General features: G+C 33.9%; 1 protein-coding gene across 1 annotated transcript; it reads left to right on the forward strand.

Moving 5' to 3' along the window:
* Positions 1 to 1,548: 1,548 nt before the first annotated feature.
* LOC113770831 (CSC1-like protein At3g21620) lies at positions 1,549 to 17,653 on the forward strand. The gene is made up of 12 exons (XM_027315426.1): positions 1,549 to 1,699; positions 3,973 to 4,314; positions 4,888 to 5,034; positions 7,315 to 7,450; positions 8,242 to 8,343; positions 10,503 to 10,622; positions 10,743 to 10,823; positions 13,302 to 13,642; positions 14,251 to 14,496; positions 15,143 to 15,467; positions 16,444 to 16,677; positions 17,104 to 17,653. The coding sequence occupies exons 2-12, from the start codon at positions 4,001 to 4,003 to the stop codon at positions 17,362 to 17,364; spliced, it is 2,307 nt and encodes a 768-aa protein (XP_027171227.1). The 5' UTR covers positions 1,549 to 1,699; positions 3,973 to 4,000; the 3' UTR covers positions 17,365 to 17,653.
* Positions 17,654 to 18,518: the final 865 nt, after the last annotated feature.

Below are 18,518 nucleotides of genomic sequence, written 5' to 3' on the forward strand. Positions count from 1 at the left end.
AATAAAATTTTCATTTTTCACATGCATGAAAAAATCAGTCTATTTTGAGTAAATTGTTTGTATGTTATTGAAGTTGAATTTTCATTAATTGCTGAGATTTTTTGCTTAAATGTATGTGTTTTATATATTGATTGCCCCTAACACTATAGAGGGTTTTATTTGTAAAAATGGTTTAAAGAATAGTATTTGCTTTTACCGTCTCTCTCTATTATAGAAGTAATTATTGGTTACAACATAAATTCTTGTCAACTTTCATTCCATTACTTTTAAAATGGTTCCAACTTAGTACTTTTTTTTTTTTTTCTGATTTGTAAAATGCTCATTTTTTTTGATAGCCTAAGTGTATTATGGGCACTAAAATATTCTCTCTCCTCTAATATGAATATTCTAATATTATTTTTGGATAGAAGGGCTGATAATTAACGCAGCCAAATATTCTCCCCTTTGACATTTAGTGGATTTAGTGACGTCACTTGGATGGAAAAGTTTTGAACGGGATTTACAAACCCAAATAAAATAAGAAAAAAAAAACAGAGAGATAAAATTTATATGGGCCCAAAGCAGTAGATTAGTTGACTATTATCATGGTTAACATGTTAGCAGCATATCCAGACGAGCAATTTTCTGTGGTAAAAGACAGACAAATATTTACAAAAAAAAAAAAAAAAACTAACAATAGAACAACTTATTTTGGATTTAATAAAAACAAGATTTTAATAGAAAAAGAAATTGATTACTCAAATGCACCCAAAAACTTTTGATAGAAAAAAAAAACCCCTTGAAAATAGTTATTTCATACTAATACACTAGTCTAAATAAATTAAATTGTGCTTCATAATTAACGGTCTTTGTTTTTCCATTTCAGAATTAATGAGAGCTTGAATATTTTCAATAAACATGGCGTGCACATCTAGATGATAAATCATGAACCTAGATGATAAATTATGTATGTTAACAAGTACTGCCTTATAAAAATCTTGGGTCTTTTTCTAACCACGTCTAATGTGCAATTGTTAACATATTTAAATTTCATATAATCAGTCATGCATATGTACATATAATTATTACCTTTCCTTGTATTTGTATACTTTTCTAAATTGATTTTACCCTTCCAAAAATCTAATACTTGAAATACATCTTAACCGGCGATTATTTAAAATAGTCTCTAAAATCTTTAGTAAACAAATTTTCTTATCATGATAGAATATTAGGTAAGAGCTTGTTGAATTGCTGGTCCAATAAGGAAATTGTCTTCATATATTTATCTTGCAAGGACGGCTTGACAAAACTAACTACGTAAAGGAATCCTCGTTGGTAATTTCCTCCAAGTAGCCGTTAACACATGCTTTTTTTGCCGACAAGAATTTAAAAGCTACCAAAATTCCCACACATTTCACACAAAAAAACACAGTATTCACATGCACCCCACCTCAATTCCTTCCCGTTATATTATATCACTACCTTTTCGGCCACTCTATATAGTATATATAATCACTGTGTGTACTGTGTGCAAATACTTTTCTGTTGTTTCTCTGATAAATCCCAAAATGCAGGATCCCACTTCAGGGTCTAACTTGTCCTAGAGGGTGTCGTTTTCTGAGCCACAGTCAAGCAGTTTTTTGAGTTTCTGTCTTCTCTTCAAATAGTCTTCAGTTCATCCTCAGAGTGGGAGGAGATTTCGAGGGCCCTTGACATTTGAGTATGAATCTCCAAACCCTTTTGCCTTTTATGCTGAAATGTCTGTTTTCTGTTTTCTTCAGCCATTGTTTGGCTATATCTGTGGTTAATTTGCTTGCCAGTGTGTGTTCTTGTGTTTGCTTTTTGTAACATGGTGAAGCAGAGTTTATCTTAGTGGTACTTGTTCCGTTTGGGATTACTCTCATGTACACCATTAATGTAATTAGTTTCCACATAGGGAGATTACAAGATTTTCAGTTAATGTGTTCCAGGCATGACATTTTATTTTGTATTCCAATTGAAGTTCTTGCAAGGAATTGTGGTTTCACTAATATTAGGACATAATAGAAGTAATATAGGTGTGGAAATCTTGATAATTCATAAATGATGCAACTAGTATTTAGGAATAAAAGTGTTTTATGTGGCGTTTTGTGGTGGATAATTAGAGTTGAATTGTCGGTTTAGGGGTTTTAGCTAGTATAGTTCTTTCAATTCCCAGGTCTATTAATTTGCCTTCAAGGACTTGGTTGTAATATTTTGTTTGAATGCAACAATAAACTGGACAAGTGCATGATTACATACACGAAACAACAAGAAGAATTTAGAATAGTGATATAGAAAATAGTGGTGGTTGGATATAGAAAATAGTTCAGGTATATCAATCATCTTCACTTGATATTAACTGTTTGAATTCACCATTTCCAAGCATCGATTTGCTTTTACTGCAAGATATATATTGCAAAGCCTCTATTGTATGTAATTTAGATATATGCTAACATCTTTCTAGGAATGATAAATATCCTAGCCAATGAGTACCTTTGTCCAGTTTATTCTTGAAATGACCTGTTGTTAAGTTTGGCCAATATTCTTTTAAAGGAGAGATGATCAGGGTGGAAATATAACTTGTTATTTTGCTATGTACATAATCTTTTGGTCCCCTTGTACTATATTGAATGGTAATGTGATTGAAAGCAGTATTTGAACTTGCTCTTGGTGCATAGCAGTTACGTATTTTTTTGATGTATGGGAAGGATGGTCAAGACCTGTTTGTAGTTCTGGTAACTGTGTATTAAACTTTCATTGTTTTTCCCTTTTGATCTAAAGTATTTCTTTCTCAATGTTGTGGAGATCTTTTTGAAGAATGCCAAATCTCTGAAGTCTTTCAGTATATACCTTACTTTGGGTTTATAGTTTTATCTTTTTGATTCAAGAAGAAATTTAAGATCTTTTAGAGATGAATTATGTCTTTCCCGGGATTTACGGTGCAAAATTACTGGAGCAAAAGGCAATTCGAGAAATGTAGTTTTTACATTGAAAACAATGTGAAAGTGTCTTAAGCGATGTGCATTTTTATTGTAGTTTGCTTTCTTAAGAAATCCCTCTTGGAAAGTGGTAGTGAAATGCTGAACATGCAAATCAGTACTCACACTTAGTTAAGAAAAATTAATGGAAGGGCCTGCAATTTTTGCCCTTGATTCCTCTACTTCAAACAAATTGCAGACAGACATGTCCTGCTACCTTGACTATCTCTGCTTTTCTTCCTTTCTATTGAACACTATTTTATTGTGTACATTTCTGTTCCCGGACTCTTTAGATAGTTTTCACATTTCATATGAATAGAACTGACTTAATGCTAGGTGCTTGCCTTATTAAGAAAGAAGGGTGTGATCTCAATAATTAGTTCATTATATTCTGTTTGTATCATTTTTGACATTTACATCGATAACAATATACAGAACCGCTCCAGTGTGTAAAAAAGTCCTTATTTTTATTAAATCAAATGTACCTTCTTCCTTGAATTTCACCTCAGATTTCTCTCATATTCAATCTATTGCAGCCTTCACCAATTTGCTTAGACCAGATAACTCCAAACCTCATAGTTTTATTCAGTAGTCTTAACATAACTAGGACTGCAGCTATCACCTGTTCGGCAATATCAGGTGAAATTATGCTTCCAAGCATGTATATGGGTGATTGGGTTACAAATGTAAGAAAATACAGACATAGATTTTCTTGATCCAAGTACATATTTTAAGGATGCAATTGGTAATTCAGGAAACTGTGTCTGCAGGATTTGTGTTTGAAGGGGTAAACTATATCTTTGTCCTTACCAATTTAAAAGATCATCTTTTAGAAAAGTAAATTACCCTTAAAAATGAAACTAGAATTGCTGATTAGGAGACATGGTTGCTCTCTCTTTCTCTTGATCTATCTATCTATGTACCTCTTCTGTGTCTTTCTGTGACTTATTGCATATGCACGTGTGAGGAATTCTTAAGCAGTTTTCTTTTGCAGGGTTGTATATAATCCTAATTGAAGCAGTATGGCGACTATTGCTGATATTTCTGTTGCAGCATCTATAAATATACTCAGTGCATTTGCTTTCTTTGTGGCTTTTGCGGTACTGAGAATTCAGCCAATCAATGATAGGGTATATTTCCCAAAGTGGTACCTGAAAGGTTTGAGAAGCAGTCCATTGCAGTCAGGTGCTTTTGTCCATAAATTTGTCAATTTGGACTTCCATTCATATTTGAGATTTTTGAATTGGATGCCTGCTGCAATGCGAATGCCAGAACCTGAGCTTATTGATCACGCAGGATTGGATTCTGCTGTTTACTTAAGAATTTACTTGACAGGGTACACTTCCTTTCCTTTGTTTAAATTCTAATAAGCATTGATTATGTGCTTATAGAGGCTGCCCACATCCCTGAGCTATGCAGGTGGAATCATTGAAAACTTGAAAGTTTTTTTTTTCCCTAACATGTATACTGAAGAAGATATGATAATTAGTTCACCTTTTATCTCACCATCTTATTACTCCAGTTGACGAATGGGTTGGTATTATTCTACAGACACAAAATTTATCTACCGAAGTAATTGAGTGCCATTAATTAGATAATATGTTCAGCACACAAGGTTGGCACTTGAAATTTATTTCATTATATACTTTTGAGGAAGATATTTTCACCACAAATAGACAGCAGAAATATCCACCAGTAACGTTAGAGCTTAGTCAGCATCAAGAATCCATATTTAAAATATATAGATTAAGATCTCGTTCACTATATTCCTTTATCATCATTCCAGCATTGATAGTTCATTTTGGATATTGGCTGCTTAATGATACTGACTTTGCTCTTAAATTATCAACTAACTTTTCTCTTTTCTTCTTTCTTTCTTTCTACCCTTCCTTTCCTTTTCACGCTGCAGGCTTAAAATATTTGTTCCTATTGCAGTAATTGCTTTCACAGTTATGGTACCTGTCAATTGGACCAATAGCACTTTAGAGCATTCCAATTTGACTTTTAGCAACATAGACAAGCTTTCAATTTCAAACATTCCTCATGGATCAAAAAGGTATCAAGTTGCCACACATGATTGGTTGCGGTTAACTTTTAATTTCTTTGTCTGATCTTTCCAAAGGAATTGCTTCAGATGATGCAGTTTGTTAACATGAATAGGATTTTTTCCTTCTCTATTTTTTACTGCCTCATTTACAGCATTGTATTTGTCAATTTTCACTAGCATTTATCTGACAATTTCTGTCTTTATATGTCTTCTCAATTCATTTTAGTAGTCACAGTCATCACGTCCAATTTTAAATCAACAGATAAACACAGGAAAAGAAAACAGTTCGTTACTCTGTCTAGATAACGCTTGATGACAATGGCTAATTTGAGGAAGAAGATAATTTTTTTCATGCATAACATTGTCTGCAGGAAGTTAAATTTGGAATATAGAGATCAACTATTAGATCCCTTACACTGGACTGCAATGGAGTCTCAACAATGATAGGCAAAAGTAATAAGTACCTCTGCAATGAGAGGTCAGATGCAGCGGTCTGTGGTGTGTGAATTACAATATGGCAATCCCAGCTTTGAGCAGAGAAAATTGACCAGCTTAGAAACATTCTATTTCAATGCTAAGTGTCCCATTCATTTTAGCAACTCTAAATATTGCTGAAGGAATAAGATTAAGCTGACCTCAAAAGATTGTCTTTTAACACGAATTTTGAATGTCTACTATTTTGAGTAGGTACAATTAAGTTTCAGGTGGACTTCTAAGGGAGTAAAACTATACTAAAATGTAGAGCCGTAGAAGGAACAAAAAGTCAAGAAAGTGTAGTAAAAGTTATATCTTAACCAAAAATCACAAAACAAGGATTATTCTAATAAGTCGTCTTAATCTTGTAGAAAATGATGCTCTTTCTTTATGAGTTGTATAATTTTACTTCTTGTCAGCACAGAAAGGTATAAAAAAAACTGTCTTTTTTATTTGGTACCTTGCTTGGTTTCTCTTGTTCATTTGGCTGGCTCAGAAAGAAACTGTAGTGAATTTTGACATCATCCATGATCTTTCAGAAGTAGTTAGAACTGAGTATAGTTTTCGTAGTGGAGCAATAAGTGCTGACATTAAGGTTTTTGCTTATAACTTATACCAGAAACTTTGCTATCTTAAATTTGACTAACAAAAAAAGAAAAGTTGCAACTACAGTGTCTTGCAGACCCATGATACATCCTCATTGGAAGTGTCAACCTGAAGATGCTGCAATCTAAGTTGTTGGAATTAGTTAAGAATTTGGAATACTGAGAAAGCATGCTTTGAAGTATCTCCTCAGCTTAAAATTTATTGAAAATTGCAGGAATCTAACATAAGAACCTTATATGAAGATGAATGAAGCAATCTGTTTAAGAATTGACTTTTAATCCTTAAACTCTGGGAATGGCATTTGCATGTACTATTGATTTTTGTGCCTTAAGAATCTGGATATTCAGATCTTCTTGTGCACACCCTTTTACGTGACTGCGAAGTATAACCTGTAAGATCTTAATTTTTGTGCCTTAAACTCTTGGAATGGCACTTGTCTGGAGATGCTAATGATTTTTCTGCCTTAAGAATCTGGATATTCTGATCTTCTTCTCCACACCCTTTTGCATGATTGACCAATACAACCTGCAATGTGCTCTTTGTATTTTATTTTATTTTACTTTTCCTTTTTCATTCTTTCCAACTAAATTCAAGTTCTCCAGCTAAGTTCTGGAAAATGAAGTAGATAGATGGTTAGTAGTTGAAGTTTCCAGAATAGTTACCACTACCGATCTCTTATTTATGGTAGATATTCTTCACAAGGTTTGCAAGATTGCTGAAGCAGCAATTCGTCATAGACTCTACTCATATATCCTTTGATTCCTTTGGTCCAGAATGAGGGAGACGAATTTTATATCCTTGCTTGTGCTTGGCTATCCTTGCTATATAGTCTCTCTTTCATAAGGGAAATATCTGTATAGGTTATAGGAACATTAATTTTTTAAAATTCAGTTATGTTGAAGCTTAAACACGGGCACTCAATCTGAAAAAGCATTGTGGTTTTGTTGAAGTAGTGCTTTTTATAAAAGTTCAATGTCCATGTTTGCTAGTTTTTTATTTTTTTTTGTGCACTGTGGACATCTAAAGTACTGGAGGATCTTGTCCGTGTTCAATGATTCATATATTTTGCTCTTTCTTTTCTTGAGCTTCATAAATCTTTTAGTGGCCTGGTTTATTTTGTTTACTCTTAGTAAAAATGTAGCTTGCACTTCTTTTTTATTGTCTTATTTTGACTGTCATAAAGTTTCATTTCTCATTTCACTCTTGCAGATTCTGGACTCACATAGTAATGGCTTATGTCTTTACATTCTGGACGTGTTATGTTTTGAAGAGGGAATATGAGACAATTACATCAATGAGATTGCAGTTTATTGCTTCAGAACATCGACGTCCAGATCAATTTACGGTAATAGACTAATATTCAAATAATCATATTTGTATTCTTGCTTAGTTATTCAGATATGGTCTTCCTATTCTGAAGTGTAAATTATATCACTTAATCTTAAGGTTGATTTTGATTCACATCTTCTTAAGTTTTGGAGATTTAATAGACTCAACACTCTGGAAATTTGAACTTCTAATACTTAAACTCCATCATGCATACTCATCATCAAATTTTGTTAACTACCCTTTGAAGAGAACCGATTTGAAATGGCTATTGTACGGAAATTTCAAAATGGATAAATACATGACATCTCAGGTTGAATGACTGAAATTTAGTACCTTGGATGAAGGTATTTGTGAACTGTACCAATCCTTAAAAGTCTTACCTTCAAGAAGTTTTACAATTAGAAACCCTTTTAGGTATTCACACAAGTACTAGTAATGACCTGGCTATGTAAAGGTGTAATTGACAACTTTCTTCCTGCATTGGTGTATGCTTACTATGAAGCATCATTGGATCAATTTCCAATCTTTCATAAGCATTAAAAGATCAACTTAAAATGGAGGTGATTTTCATTTTAGACAGAGTTGGATTAAGACAATATCTCAAATTTTGATGTCTTTTCTTTTACATTCCCATTTTGAATTTGCTGTTGCCAATAGGCAAGCCATCCTTTTCCATTCTGTTTTACTGTAAAGGTAAAAGATGTTACTCCATGGTTTCTTGTTAATATCTAACTACTCATATGCTTTATACATCTGAAGTGTTTTTGTAACTAAGGATGTTTCTTTGTGGTCATTCTGTCGGTCCAGGTACTTGTAAGAAATGTGCCACCAGACCCTGATGAATCTGTTAGTGAACTTGTGGAGCATTTCTTCATGGTCAACCATCCTGATCACTATCTAACTCATCAGGTTTTACTCCAACCAACCTTGATATTTGATGAAGTATCAATCAACTAGCTGACATCTAGCTTGCAGAGATTTCTGTAGTTTGTATTGGGGAACATCATGCATATATAGAATAGGGTCTGTGCAAATTAATTGGTATTGCCTTGTACTTTAGAGAGGTTCACAAGAAAGCTATTGCTTAAGTTATTTACAGTAATAGTTAATGTTGATATCCCACGAAAGTATGTCTTGTTAGCACAACACAAACTGCTGTGATATGCTGGACCTTCCTGTTTTGCAAAATTCACTCCTTTCAAGCAGTGGCAAGACCTTGGTGTTTGGATTATCCAACTTAGTTAACTATCTCTTGAAGCTGGTTGAAGCAAAGCTTCTTCTAAGTTTTACTAGTTACTTCATTTCTTTCTGACGTACCCTTTAATGTGCTTGTGTCATTGATATTGTTACATTTGCGAGCAATCATACTTGTTGGCTGATCAAATTTTCTGGAAAACTTGCATACTGGTCATGGACAATCATTTGTTAGAATACCTATTGGCTGCTCAATTTTTCTGGTAGACTTGGGTAGCATTAGACAATTCATAACCTCCACTTTGGTTTTTATCAATACTGAGCTCATTGTAGCTTGTCTTAGAGTAATTTTGAAGTGTCTCACCCAAGGTTGTCCAAGTCTTCGATATTTTCTAATCTGAAAGGCAGAAACTTAAAAGTCTCTCGGGATAAACTCAGGTGCATACTTATAGATTTGTCACCAGATTATGACTCTATAGCATGACTGACCATACGAAGGATGATACTGACTATACAAAGGAAATATTTTGGATCCTCTTATTGCTATCAGTAAAATTTACTGTGACTCTTAGAACAGAATAGAATGAACTTTGAATTAATTTTTCCATTTTATCACCATGGAGGTCCAAGTACAATTTCATAAACTTATGATGATTAATTTATAAATATTTTTTCTTGTCAAAATATCATTGTACGGCTTCTGAGATTGCCTCCTATATTAATCCATGTCTAATAATCTGGTATAATTTGTACATATCCTTAGTTTCTAGGTGGTTGTTGTTTGGGAGGGGACTACAGCAATGAAAAGCCTGCACGTTAAACCTTTTATGCCTTCTATTTTTCCAATTTCCTTCCAATCTAGAATGGCATTCAGAATGGATATTTATATAACCGACATATCATGGTTCTCATTGCTACTTCATTACTGCACATCCTAAAAGTCTAGTTCTAAGCATGTAAAATAATTATTTTTCTACTAATTGGCTTTCTTACTGCACCATAAAGTGATTTCCTGTTCATGCAGTTTGTTATGCATTAGTTAAGGAAACTATTGAGTCAAAAGGAAATGAAATTTTCTACAGCAACTGGCCTCAGCTTGGCCATGCAACATAAAATAACATATATCTTCATATTTAGCATGCAGGTTTTATTGTTAATAAGCTAGCCCTGCATGTAATAAGAAAAAAGAAAATAAATAAAAGCTAGCATTGCAGGTACCTGATAAACTAAGTAGTCTGATTTGCAGGTATTTAATTATCTGTTAAACAATCATGGTCAAGTTCTAAGTGAAAATATGAGCATTCTTCTTTATACAATATGATTGCCTAACTGATTTCAAAAAGTGGAGACAATTTAGTCATATATATGGGGGAATTTGTGATTTCATCTGTCTACTTGGTAGGCACGTGTAATGCTGTGAAAATTTTGTTTTCAGATTTTATTTAATTATCAGAATGAAAAATCTCTCGCTTCATTTTGCTTGCTGTTATACTACCTAGAGTTATGAGTATAGACATGATTTCCCAGAAATACAAGATTAGGATTCTAGTTGGTATTTTGCAAACCTGACATATCAGACAAATGACTTTGGATATTGAAGAAATGGCCTTAGCAAGCCCCTCTTCTGCACAGGATTCTTACTTACTCTTGTTTCCCTTTGCTAAAATTTCTCAGCAGATTTGTTTTATGTCTTTTATGCAGTTGATTGGCTGCTACTTGAGGAAAAAAAGAAAAGAAAATGGAGATAAAATGAAATATTACCTCTTTTGACGACTGTTTGTTATAGCAATATCTTCTATCCACTAATTACCTAAGCAGAGTTAGTCAGTTGCCATGCTCAATATATCTGTATTCTTCGCATGCTTTATCTGCAGGTGGTTTACAATGCAAACAAGCTCTCTGAACTCGTGAATGAGAAAAAGAACAACCAGAACTGGCTTGACTACCATCAACTGAAGTATGCTAGGAACCAATCAAGAAGGCCCACATCCAAGGTACTTCGATGTGATATTATTCGTTCGCCTCTGGATATGTCGATCATAAAGTAATAGTCCTGAACATCTCATACATCCCAAAACTAACACCTTCTGAGGAAAATATTTTGATTTGAGCAGAGTGGTTATCTTGGCTTTTGGGGTAAAACAGTGGATGCTATCAATTTTTACACCTCTGAAATTGAAAGACTTTCGAAGGAAGTAAGTGATTTGTTTCCCTTAACATGCTTTATACAATAATGTAAATGAGGTTGTTATCTAAGTTTTTTTGTTTGGTTTTACAACAAGACGAGGTTATGACCTTAGTCACTTAGCAGAAAAAAAGCCTATCTTAGTTTCAGTTTTGACTTTTGTTAGTCTTGGCTTAAGATCTTTCTTAGAAGATGAAGGATCATTTTCAGGAGCTCCATAGTTGTTATTTATGCATCATTCAATTGATGCTTAGAATTCTAACAACATGATATTCCAATTATTCATGGTAGAATTTCAGCACCACATACCCCAAATGCAGTTATTTGACGTTCTGATAATCGTCAATCTGAAGAAGTCTTCAATTTATATATTGGGAAAAAAGAATAGAAAAGTTTATCTTAATGTCAAAGAAGTTCAAAACGTTCTTATTGCGATACCTGTATACACATATTTCCATATTGTTTGCTTTTTCGTGATACAACACCATGAAATGCTAGACTGTGTAGAATCAATAATTAATTCGAGTCTATGTGATGCTTGAATTTTGTAGTGGATGATCAAGGATCATCATTGTCACGATAAGGGTGGAACAAAAGTTCTACCTGTAAGAGAAACTGGAAATGAGCTTATTATTCACATAGTGGTTAAAGGGTGTTTCTCCAAAGTCTTCCAGCCCCAAAGTTGGATCATCATCACAATTAGGGTTGAACAAAAACTCTACCTGTAAGAGAAACTGGACATTATTCACATAGCAGTTAAAGGGTGTTTCTCCACAGTCTTCCAGTCCCAATGTTAGATAGGTATGTTTTGCCCTTTTTGTTTGTATGAAGCTTTCTACTTTTTCTTCATCTACAAGTTTGAATTAACAATTTAGGAGGAAGCCAAGCTGCTAAGGGCTCTTTTATCACCTGATCTTGGCTGGTGGGTTTTTAACTTGTACAAGCTGTAGAAAGTACCAGGCATCATAGATGTCCAAACATATTGTGCACACTTGATTCTTTAATCCGTTTCTCTTTCCTATTAAACCCAATTTAAAAGCCAGCATGTGTTAGTCTCTTAAAATAACATACATGAGGGCAACCGTGCTGGATGAATTTTTAGCTAGATGCTAGTCTTTTTATTCATGGATACTAAACTGGATCTTATTACATCTAGTTGACCTTCCTGCTGTAAAAAAATTGGTTAACTTAGGCTGCCTTGTCAATGTATTAATCTCATTATCTGGGTTCCATCCCACTTGAAGTGTGTCTTTGAATTTTGGGCCATCTTTTGAACCACATGTGGTTGGAAGCTTATTCATAGCCTTGTTCTATTCATATTTCATATTCATCATGCTTAAAGTGCAAGTACTATTTATTGTCTTAACATAGGTCTTCAGCTTGCGTATGAGTTGTAATATTTATTTTCTTTAGTAGCCATGACATGAGTATTATAAGAATACCTCCCGATATATCAGACAGGTATCAATGTATTGTTAGACTGACTTAATGAGCTCACAAACTTATTGAATTGAGCCTAGGGCTTCTTGCTCCTTGAACCTCAACTTTGGCTGTTTTAAAGGACAAATTACTTGTATATTTTAAGAATATTCATGAATTCATTTGAACTATGCACACTTCACTGTGACATCCTTAAAACAACATTAAATTTCACATATTTCTCATTCAAATTTGTTCCTTTTGATCATCTACATTCACAACTGTAGTTTTTGCACTAATCTATTGGATACTGAAGAAATTTGAAATAAAACTTTAGTAAATTGCTGCTCAAAATAAAGTGTTAGTCTATCCAAAATATTAGCCAAATGTAAGTTGTGAACAGAATCTGTTTGACACAATCTGTATTTAGAACAAAAGTGGCTTATTAGTAGATCACAAAATTTTTTCCTGAAAGTAATGGTGAAATTAGGACTCTTCTTCTGTAAACATTTAAAAGTAACACTAAGTCTTATTTAAATCATCAAGTCCCTGTTGTTTTGTCCAATTAAGAGATTGTACGTTTTATCTCAAGCTTGAATAAATGTATCATACACTCAATGAAATAACTTAAAGCTCCTTATTTAGTTGAAAGGGGTATTCACTAATTGACACAAAATTAAAGCCTGCATTTAACATGTTGAGATTGTTCTAGCGTGAAACAGAATAGTATGCAGTAAAAACCCTTGTTAACTTTGTAGTGGCAATGCACGGACGGGTCTTCTTATACATTGATTCCAACATCCAAGACAGCTTGTGCTTATTAAAAATTGTGTTCTGTAGTCCATTCAAATTGCTTTAGCCTTGCAGATGAACAGGAACTCTTTTATTTGTTTTAAACTTTCGAAGATGACTTCAATTATCTACTTCAGCATGTCTTTGTCATAATTTCTGGCATATATTTGTTTTGCCTTCTAAAACTCACTGCATATATTTGTTTGATTCTAAAACTCACTGCATATATTTGTTTGATTCTAAAACTCACTTTTGGTACTTAACAAATGAATGTCAGATAGCTGCTGAGAGACTGAAGATTGACAATAATGCTAAGCACATAATGCCTGCAGCATTTGTTTCCTTTAAAACAAGATGGGGAGCTGCTGTTTGTGCTCAAACTCAGCAGTCAAGAAATCCAACCTTGTGGCTAACTGAATGGGCTCCAGAGCCCCGTGATGTGTATTGGAATAATCTAGCAATTCCCTATGTCTCACTTACTATTAGGAGGCTTGTCATAGCTGTTGCATTTTTCTTCCTTACCTTTTGCTTTATGATTCCCATCGCTTTTGTTCAGTCCCTTGCAAACGTAGAGGGAATAGAGAAAGCACTTCCTTTCCTGAAGCCAATAATTGAAAAGTAAGTATGCTTCTCCTATTTCATTTCATTGCCTTCAAATGGTCGGAAAGATCATTTTGTATTGCATTTTTAACATGACTTGAGGGCTTTTTGTGTATCTTTGTTTTAATTAAGGTGTTCTTGATGATGATTGAGGTCAATTTAATTTACTCAGTTCCTCAGTAATTGGTCACGAATTAAATGAAATCAATTCCCTTTCAATTCACTTTTTCAGGGAGGAAGTGGCTGTATTATAAAATGCAGTTTATTTTTGCTGCTTCTGATTTTAGTGTGGGAAAGATAAATTTTGAGTGAGCTTATTTCTATTTTCCACCTTCATAGATTTTACAAATTTCACAACGAAATATCAGTATTTATATGTGTGATTGCACAGTTGGAATAAAAATGAGGAGACAGAGAGGAATGACATCACAATCCATAGATCTTTCACATGGATAAAAAGCATGAAACTAGGAGCATTTCCATATTTAGATGGATATGCACTGCCCACAGATTTATGTGCTGCCATAGAATTTACTATGTGGGCGTCCTCAGTATCTATCCAGAAAATTCTTTCCTTATACTGTTTAGTCCATGCATATGTTCGAATAATCTTATTTGTGATGCAGGAAAGTCATTAAGGGATTCATCCAGGGTTTTCTTCCAGGAATTGCTTTGAAGATTTTTCTCATATTTTTACCATCAATACTGATGTTGATGTCGAAATTTGAAGGATTCAGCTCCATATCAGCTCTTGAAAGAAGATCTGCAACTAGATACTACATTTTTCAGTTCATAAATGTCTTTCTTGGAAGCATCATCACTGGAACAGCATTTCAGCAATTAAATAACTTTATTCACCAGTCACCAAATGAGTATGTTCTTTTAGAGCAAACCATATTCTATCCTTTCTGTTTCATTTCAAGTTAACTCATGTTTTACTGTGGGTATAGCTTAGCTGAAGCATTTTTACAGTCAACTTTTTGCTGCATTTAATGTGTGAACAAATATATGGTTCTGTGTTCATATTAATTAATGCAAGGATGCATGTAGAGTCATATGAACTTGTAGCATAGTTTGTTGGGAAGCAAAATTGGATTAAAAAGATACTGCTTGTGAAATATGGAATCAAAAGCATACAATGGAATACACCTTGTGAGAAAAATTGAGTGCAAAATTTGCACAACACTTCAGTGCATTATACATATTCATATGTATATGTATATTTTTGTTTAATTCAACAAACATGTCTCAGACATCCCACATGTCAGAAAGATATCAACACAGTGGTATTAAAGCATGTGTAGAAGTTTTAATAGGGCAGCTACATAAGTTTTTGCATTGTTATCCACCAGTTGACAAAACCAGTTTAATATCAACTAATTGTGGTTGTGTTCCATTTGCTTATTCTCTGGCTTATATGCCCAAAATGTAGTAGTACTGTAGTAGTTTAGAAAACTTTATTCTATTTGGAAATTGAAAACTTTATTCTATTTGGAAATTGAAGAGCTTCTTTTGCAGGATTCCAAAGACAATTGGTGTCTCCATACCTATGAAAGCTACCTTCTTCATAACGTACATAATGGTGGATGGATGGGCTGGAGTTGCAGGCGAGATTCTTAGATTGAGACCTTTAATTATCTATCACCTCAAAAATTTCTTCGTGGTAAAGACTGAAACTGATAGGGAGGAGGCAATGAATCCTGGGAGCCTGGGTTTCAACACAGGCGAACCTCAGATACAGCTGTATTTCTTGCTGGGGCTGGTTTATGCTGTTGTTTCTCCAATTTTGCTTCCTTTTATCGTCATATTCTTTGGACTAGCATATATTGTATACCGTCATCAGGTAAATTTGAATATTTGGTAAAATAAATTCTTCCTATGTAGAATGTTCTGTTGTAAACAAAAACAATCGATGCTTGGACCCTCTGGTTGTGAAGCAATGCTCTTAAAACTGTTTATTGTTTTTATGAGTGTGGAGACCATGTGCAACTTATAGTTTTGGGGTTCATAAATCACTTTGATTGTACAAATTTTACCTCAACAAGAAAAAGAATTTGATGCACTCAAAGTACCAAACCTTCCTTTCTTCCTCCTGTGAGACAATTTTTCCAAGCATTTTATCATATTTGGGAAGTATAAAACATATTTTACATATAAAGATCAGAGTGAAAAGATTTTTCTTATTGTTTTTCTGTTGCTGGTGATTAAAATTTATTACTCTGTATTCTTCCTATGCCCTTCTCTCTTGTAGGCGTGTGAGTCACTTGTATTGTTATAAGCTGGCACTTTTATATAATGTGTATGTCAGGAACTTCACCCGTAGTCAATTTAGAGGAAATATTGCAAAAGTATAAGCCAAAAGGCTTACTATTCTTTTGAGTCTACACTGTGAAGGTCTGCTGCAGTGTTTTTAAAATAGAAGGAGTCTCTCAATTTCTGAGCTGAAGGGATCAGAATCTGATCTAGTTTCAGCTGTGACTAATCTCAATTTATATTTGCATATCTTGGTGGCAAATTCAAAATGGAAATTATTGTAGTAGCTTTTCTTTGCTTTCTCTAGGCTCTATTAAGTTGGATTATTTTACATAAAAGCTTGGATTATACCTGAAAATTGTGGTGACAAGCCAAAACAGATTTTTTTGGATATTTGGTTTGTAATTTTGGCTCCTCAACTGCAACAAGCCAGTGGAAATAGAAGATTCATACTATAATACATTATAAAGTTTTCATATCTGAATATACTACTGTAAATGGAATTCCTAGTTGAACATTTTCCATGTTATACCTTTCGTGGGGCTTCATTAGACATTTTTGTGTAGATTATGAATGTCTACAATCAAGAGTATGAGAGCGCTGCAGCATTCTGGCCTGATGTTCATGGGCGCATCATAATAGCATTGATAGTCTCCCAATTGCTTTTACTGGGGCTGTTGAGTACAAAAGATGCTTCTCAGTCAACTCCATTTCTCATTACACTCCCTGTATTGACCATATGCTTCGACAGATACTGCAAAGGTCGTTATGAACCTGCCTTTGTTAGATATCCATTGCAGGTATTTATAGCTGTATTAAGTATTAACCTTAATGTTACTTGATTAGTTATCCCCATTTTGATGAAAAACTTTAATGTAAACAAGTCTTTCAGCTGTGCATCATTCCACAGATATGTTCATGCTATCTAGCATAGGATATTCCCAGCCAATTCCCTCCATAATGGAAATGAGAACTCTCAGATAATTGTCATCATCAACTAGCTAAGTCCCAGGTCCCAGTCACATCTTAATAACATTCACCTGTTCCTTGTATTTTCTACCTAAGTATCCATATGGAGGAAAAGTTAAATCTTTCATTCAGCCACATGCTATTAGATGTTGAGATGGGTTTGGCAGTCTTATCTATTTAACAATCTTTCAACCTGTGCAGTCATTTTCTAATGTGCACCTTGTGTCCATGTCTCTGTGCTTTGCTGGAATTTGCAGCAAGCTATGATGAAAGATATACTGGATCGTACAAGGGAGCCAAATGTTAATCTAAAGGATTACCTTCGAAGTGCTTACATCCACCCTGTCTTCAAGGCCGGAGATGATTATGAGAACAATTTGGTTAGTGAAGATGAGGAGCAGGAACCTACTCTTGTCCCCACAAAGCGCCAGTCTCGAAGGACCACCCCGTTTTCCAGCAAATACAGCGGTTCATCTCAGTCTTTCCCATATGAAGTTGATCAGAACTTGCAGCCCTGAGAAGCTTTGACATGAACCTTTGTTAGAAATTGAGCCTACTATGAGTTTTAGATATTCAGCTTGATATTTGAAATCAAGTTGGCAAGAAGCATGTCCTTTGACCAAAGTGTCTCATGCAATGTTCTTTCGCAGGAATACGGGTCTTTAGGAGTTGTAATTGAGCATTTGGCATGATCAATTTTGGCTGAATATTACCAGCCTGAGTTTGTATGGTATTTGGAATGACGAAATTTCTCTGTACATAGACCATTCTTTTACCAAGTATAGCAGCTAGGTTCCAGATTCTCTATTTACCATAATCTTTGTCATACAATCCCATGTGCTGCGAAATCCTTGTTATATTAATTCAAACCAAATAGACCAAGTTGTGTGATGTTTGTGCTTACTTTGAAAGAACACTTGTTATAAAGGGCAGTAGAAATACCACATGTGACTAACAAAGATAGCACAAATAGATAACAAATGATCCAACGATTAATGCTGAACACAAAATCATATTGTTTTGTAAATGAATTTGTTCTTTATTTCCACCATATTTCGATGCCATGTCGTTTTTGAGAAACTTTTTATTTTCGGTCAATTTTCATGGGCGCTTTTGATAGGAAAAAAATAAAAAAGAATGGAATCACTATCTAGTAGTTTTTTTTTTTTTTGTCTAATTTTATAGGATTGATGTTTAGGGCTAAGGGACCTATACCTCTTGGAAATTTCCTATTAAATAAAATATAAAATGGGGGGAGTTCTATTACTCTTTTGGATACAATATCAATAAGATAAAATTCATTGTTCAATGTAGAATAAGAGTTATCAACCGTTAAATGATTTTAAGAGTTCAAATTATTAGATAATACGGGAAGATATAAATAGACTAGCATTATGGGTACAGTATCCAAAATAGGGATTGCAGTATTTTCCATAAAATGGCCCTTTTTTTTTTTTATATAACTTCTTGGTCTTGGTGTTTATTATAACCACAAATTTGTCCCCTTAACTTTTTTTCACTTGTCCATTATAGATAAAACACAAGTAAAGTAATTTTTTTTTAAGAAGCAAACCCAATCCCAATGAAATAAACAAACTCAATCCCACAGCTAAACTTGTAATCAAATAATAAAAACACATTTTTTAATACCTAATATGTTAGAAAATAGATT

This window comes from Coffea eugenioides, chromosome 5 (assembly GCF_003713205.1).
Source record: "Coffea eugenioides isolate CCC68of chromosome 5, Ceug_1.0, whole genome shotgun sequence".
Taxonomy (NCBI): Eukaryota; Viridiplantae; Streptophyta; class Magnoliopsida; order Gentianales; family Rubiaceae; genus Coffea; species Coffea eugenioides.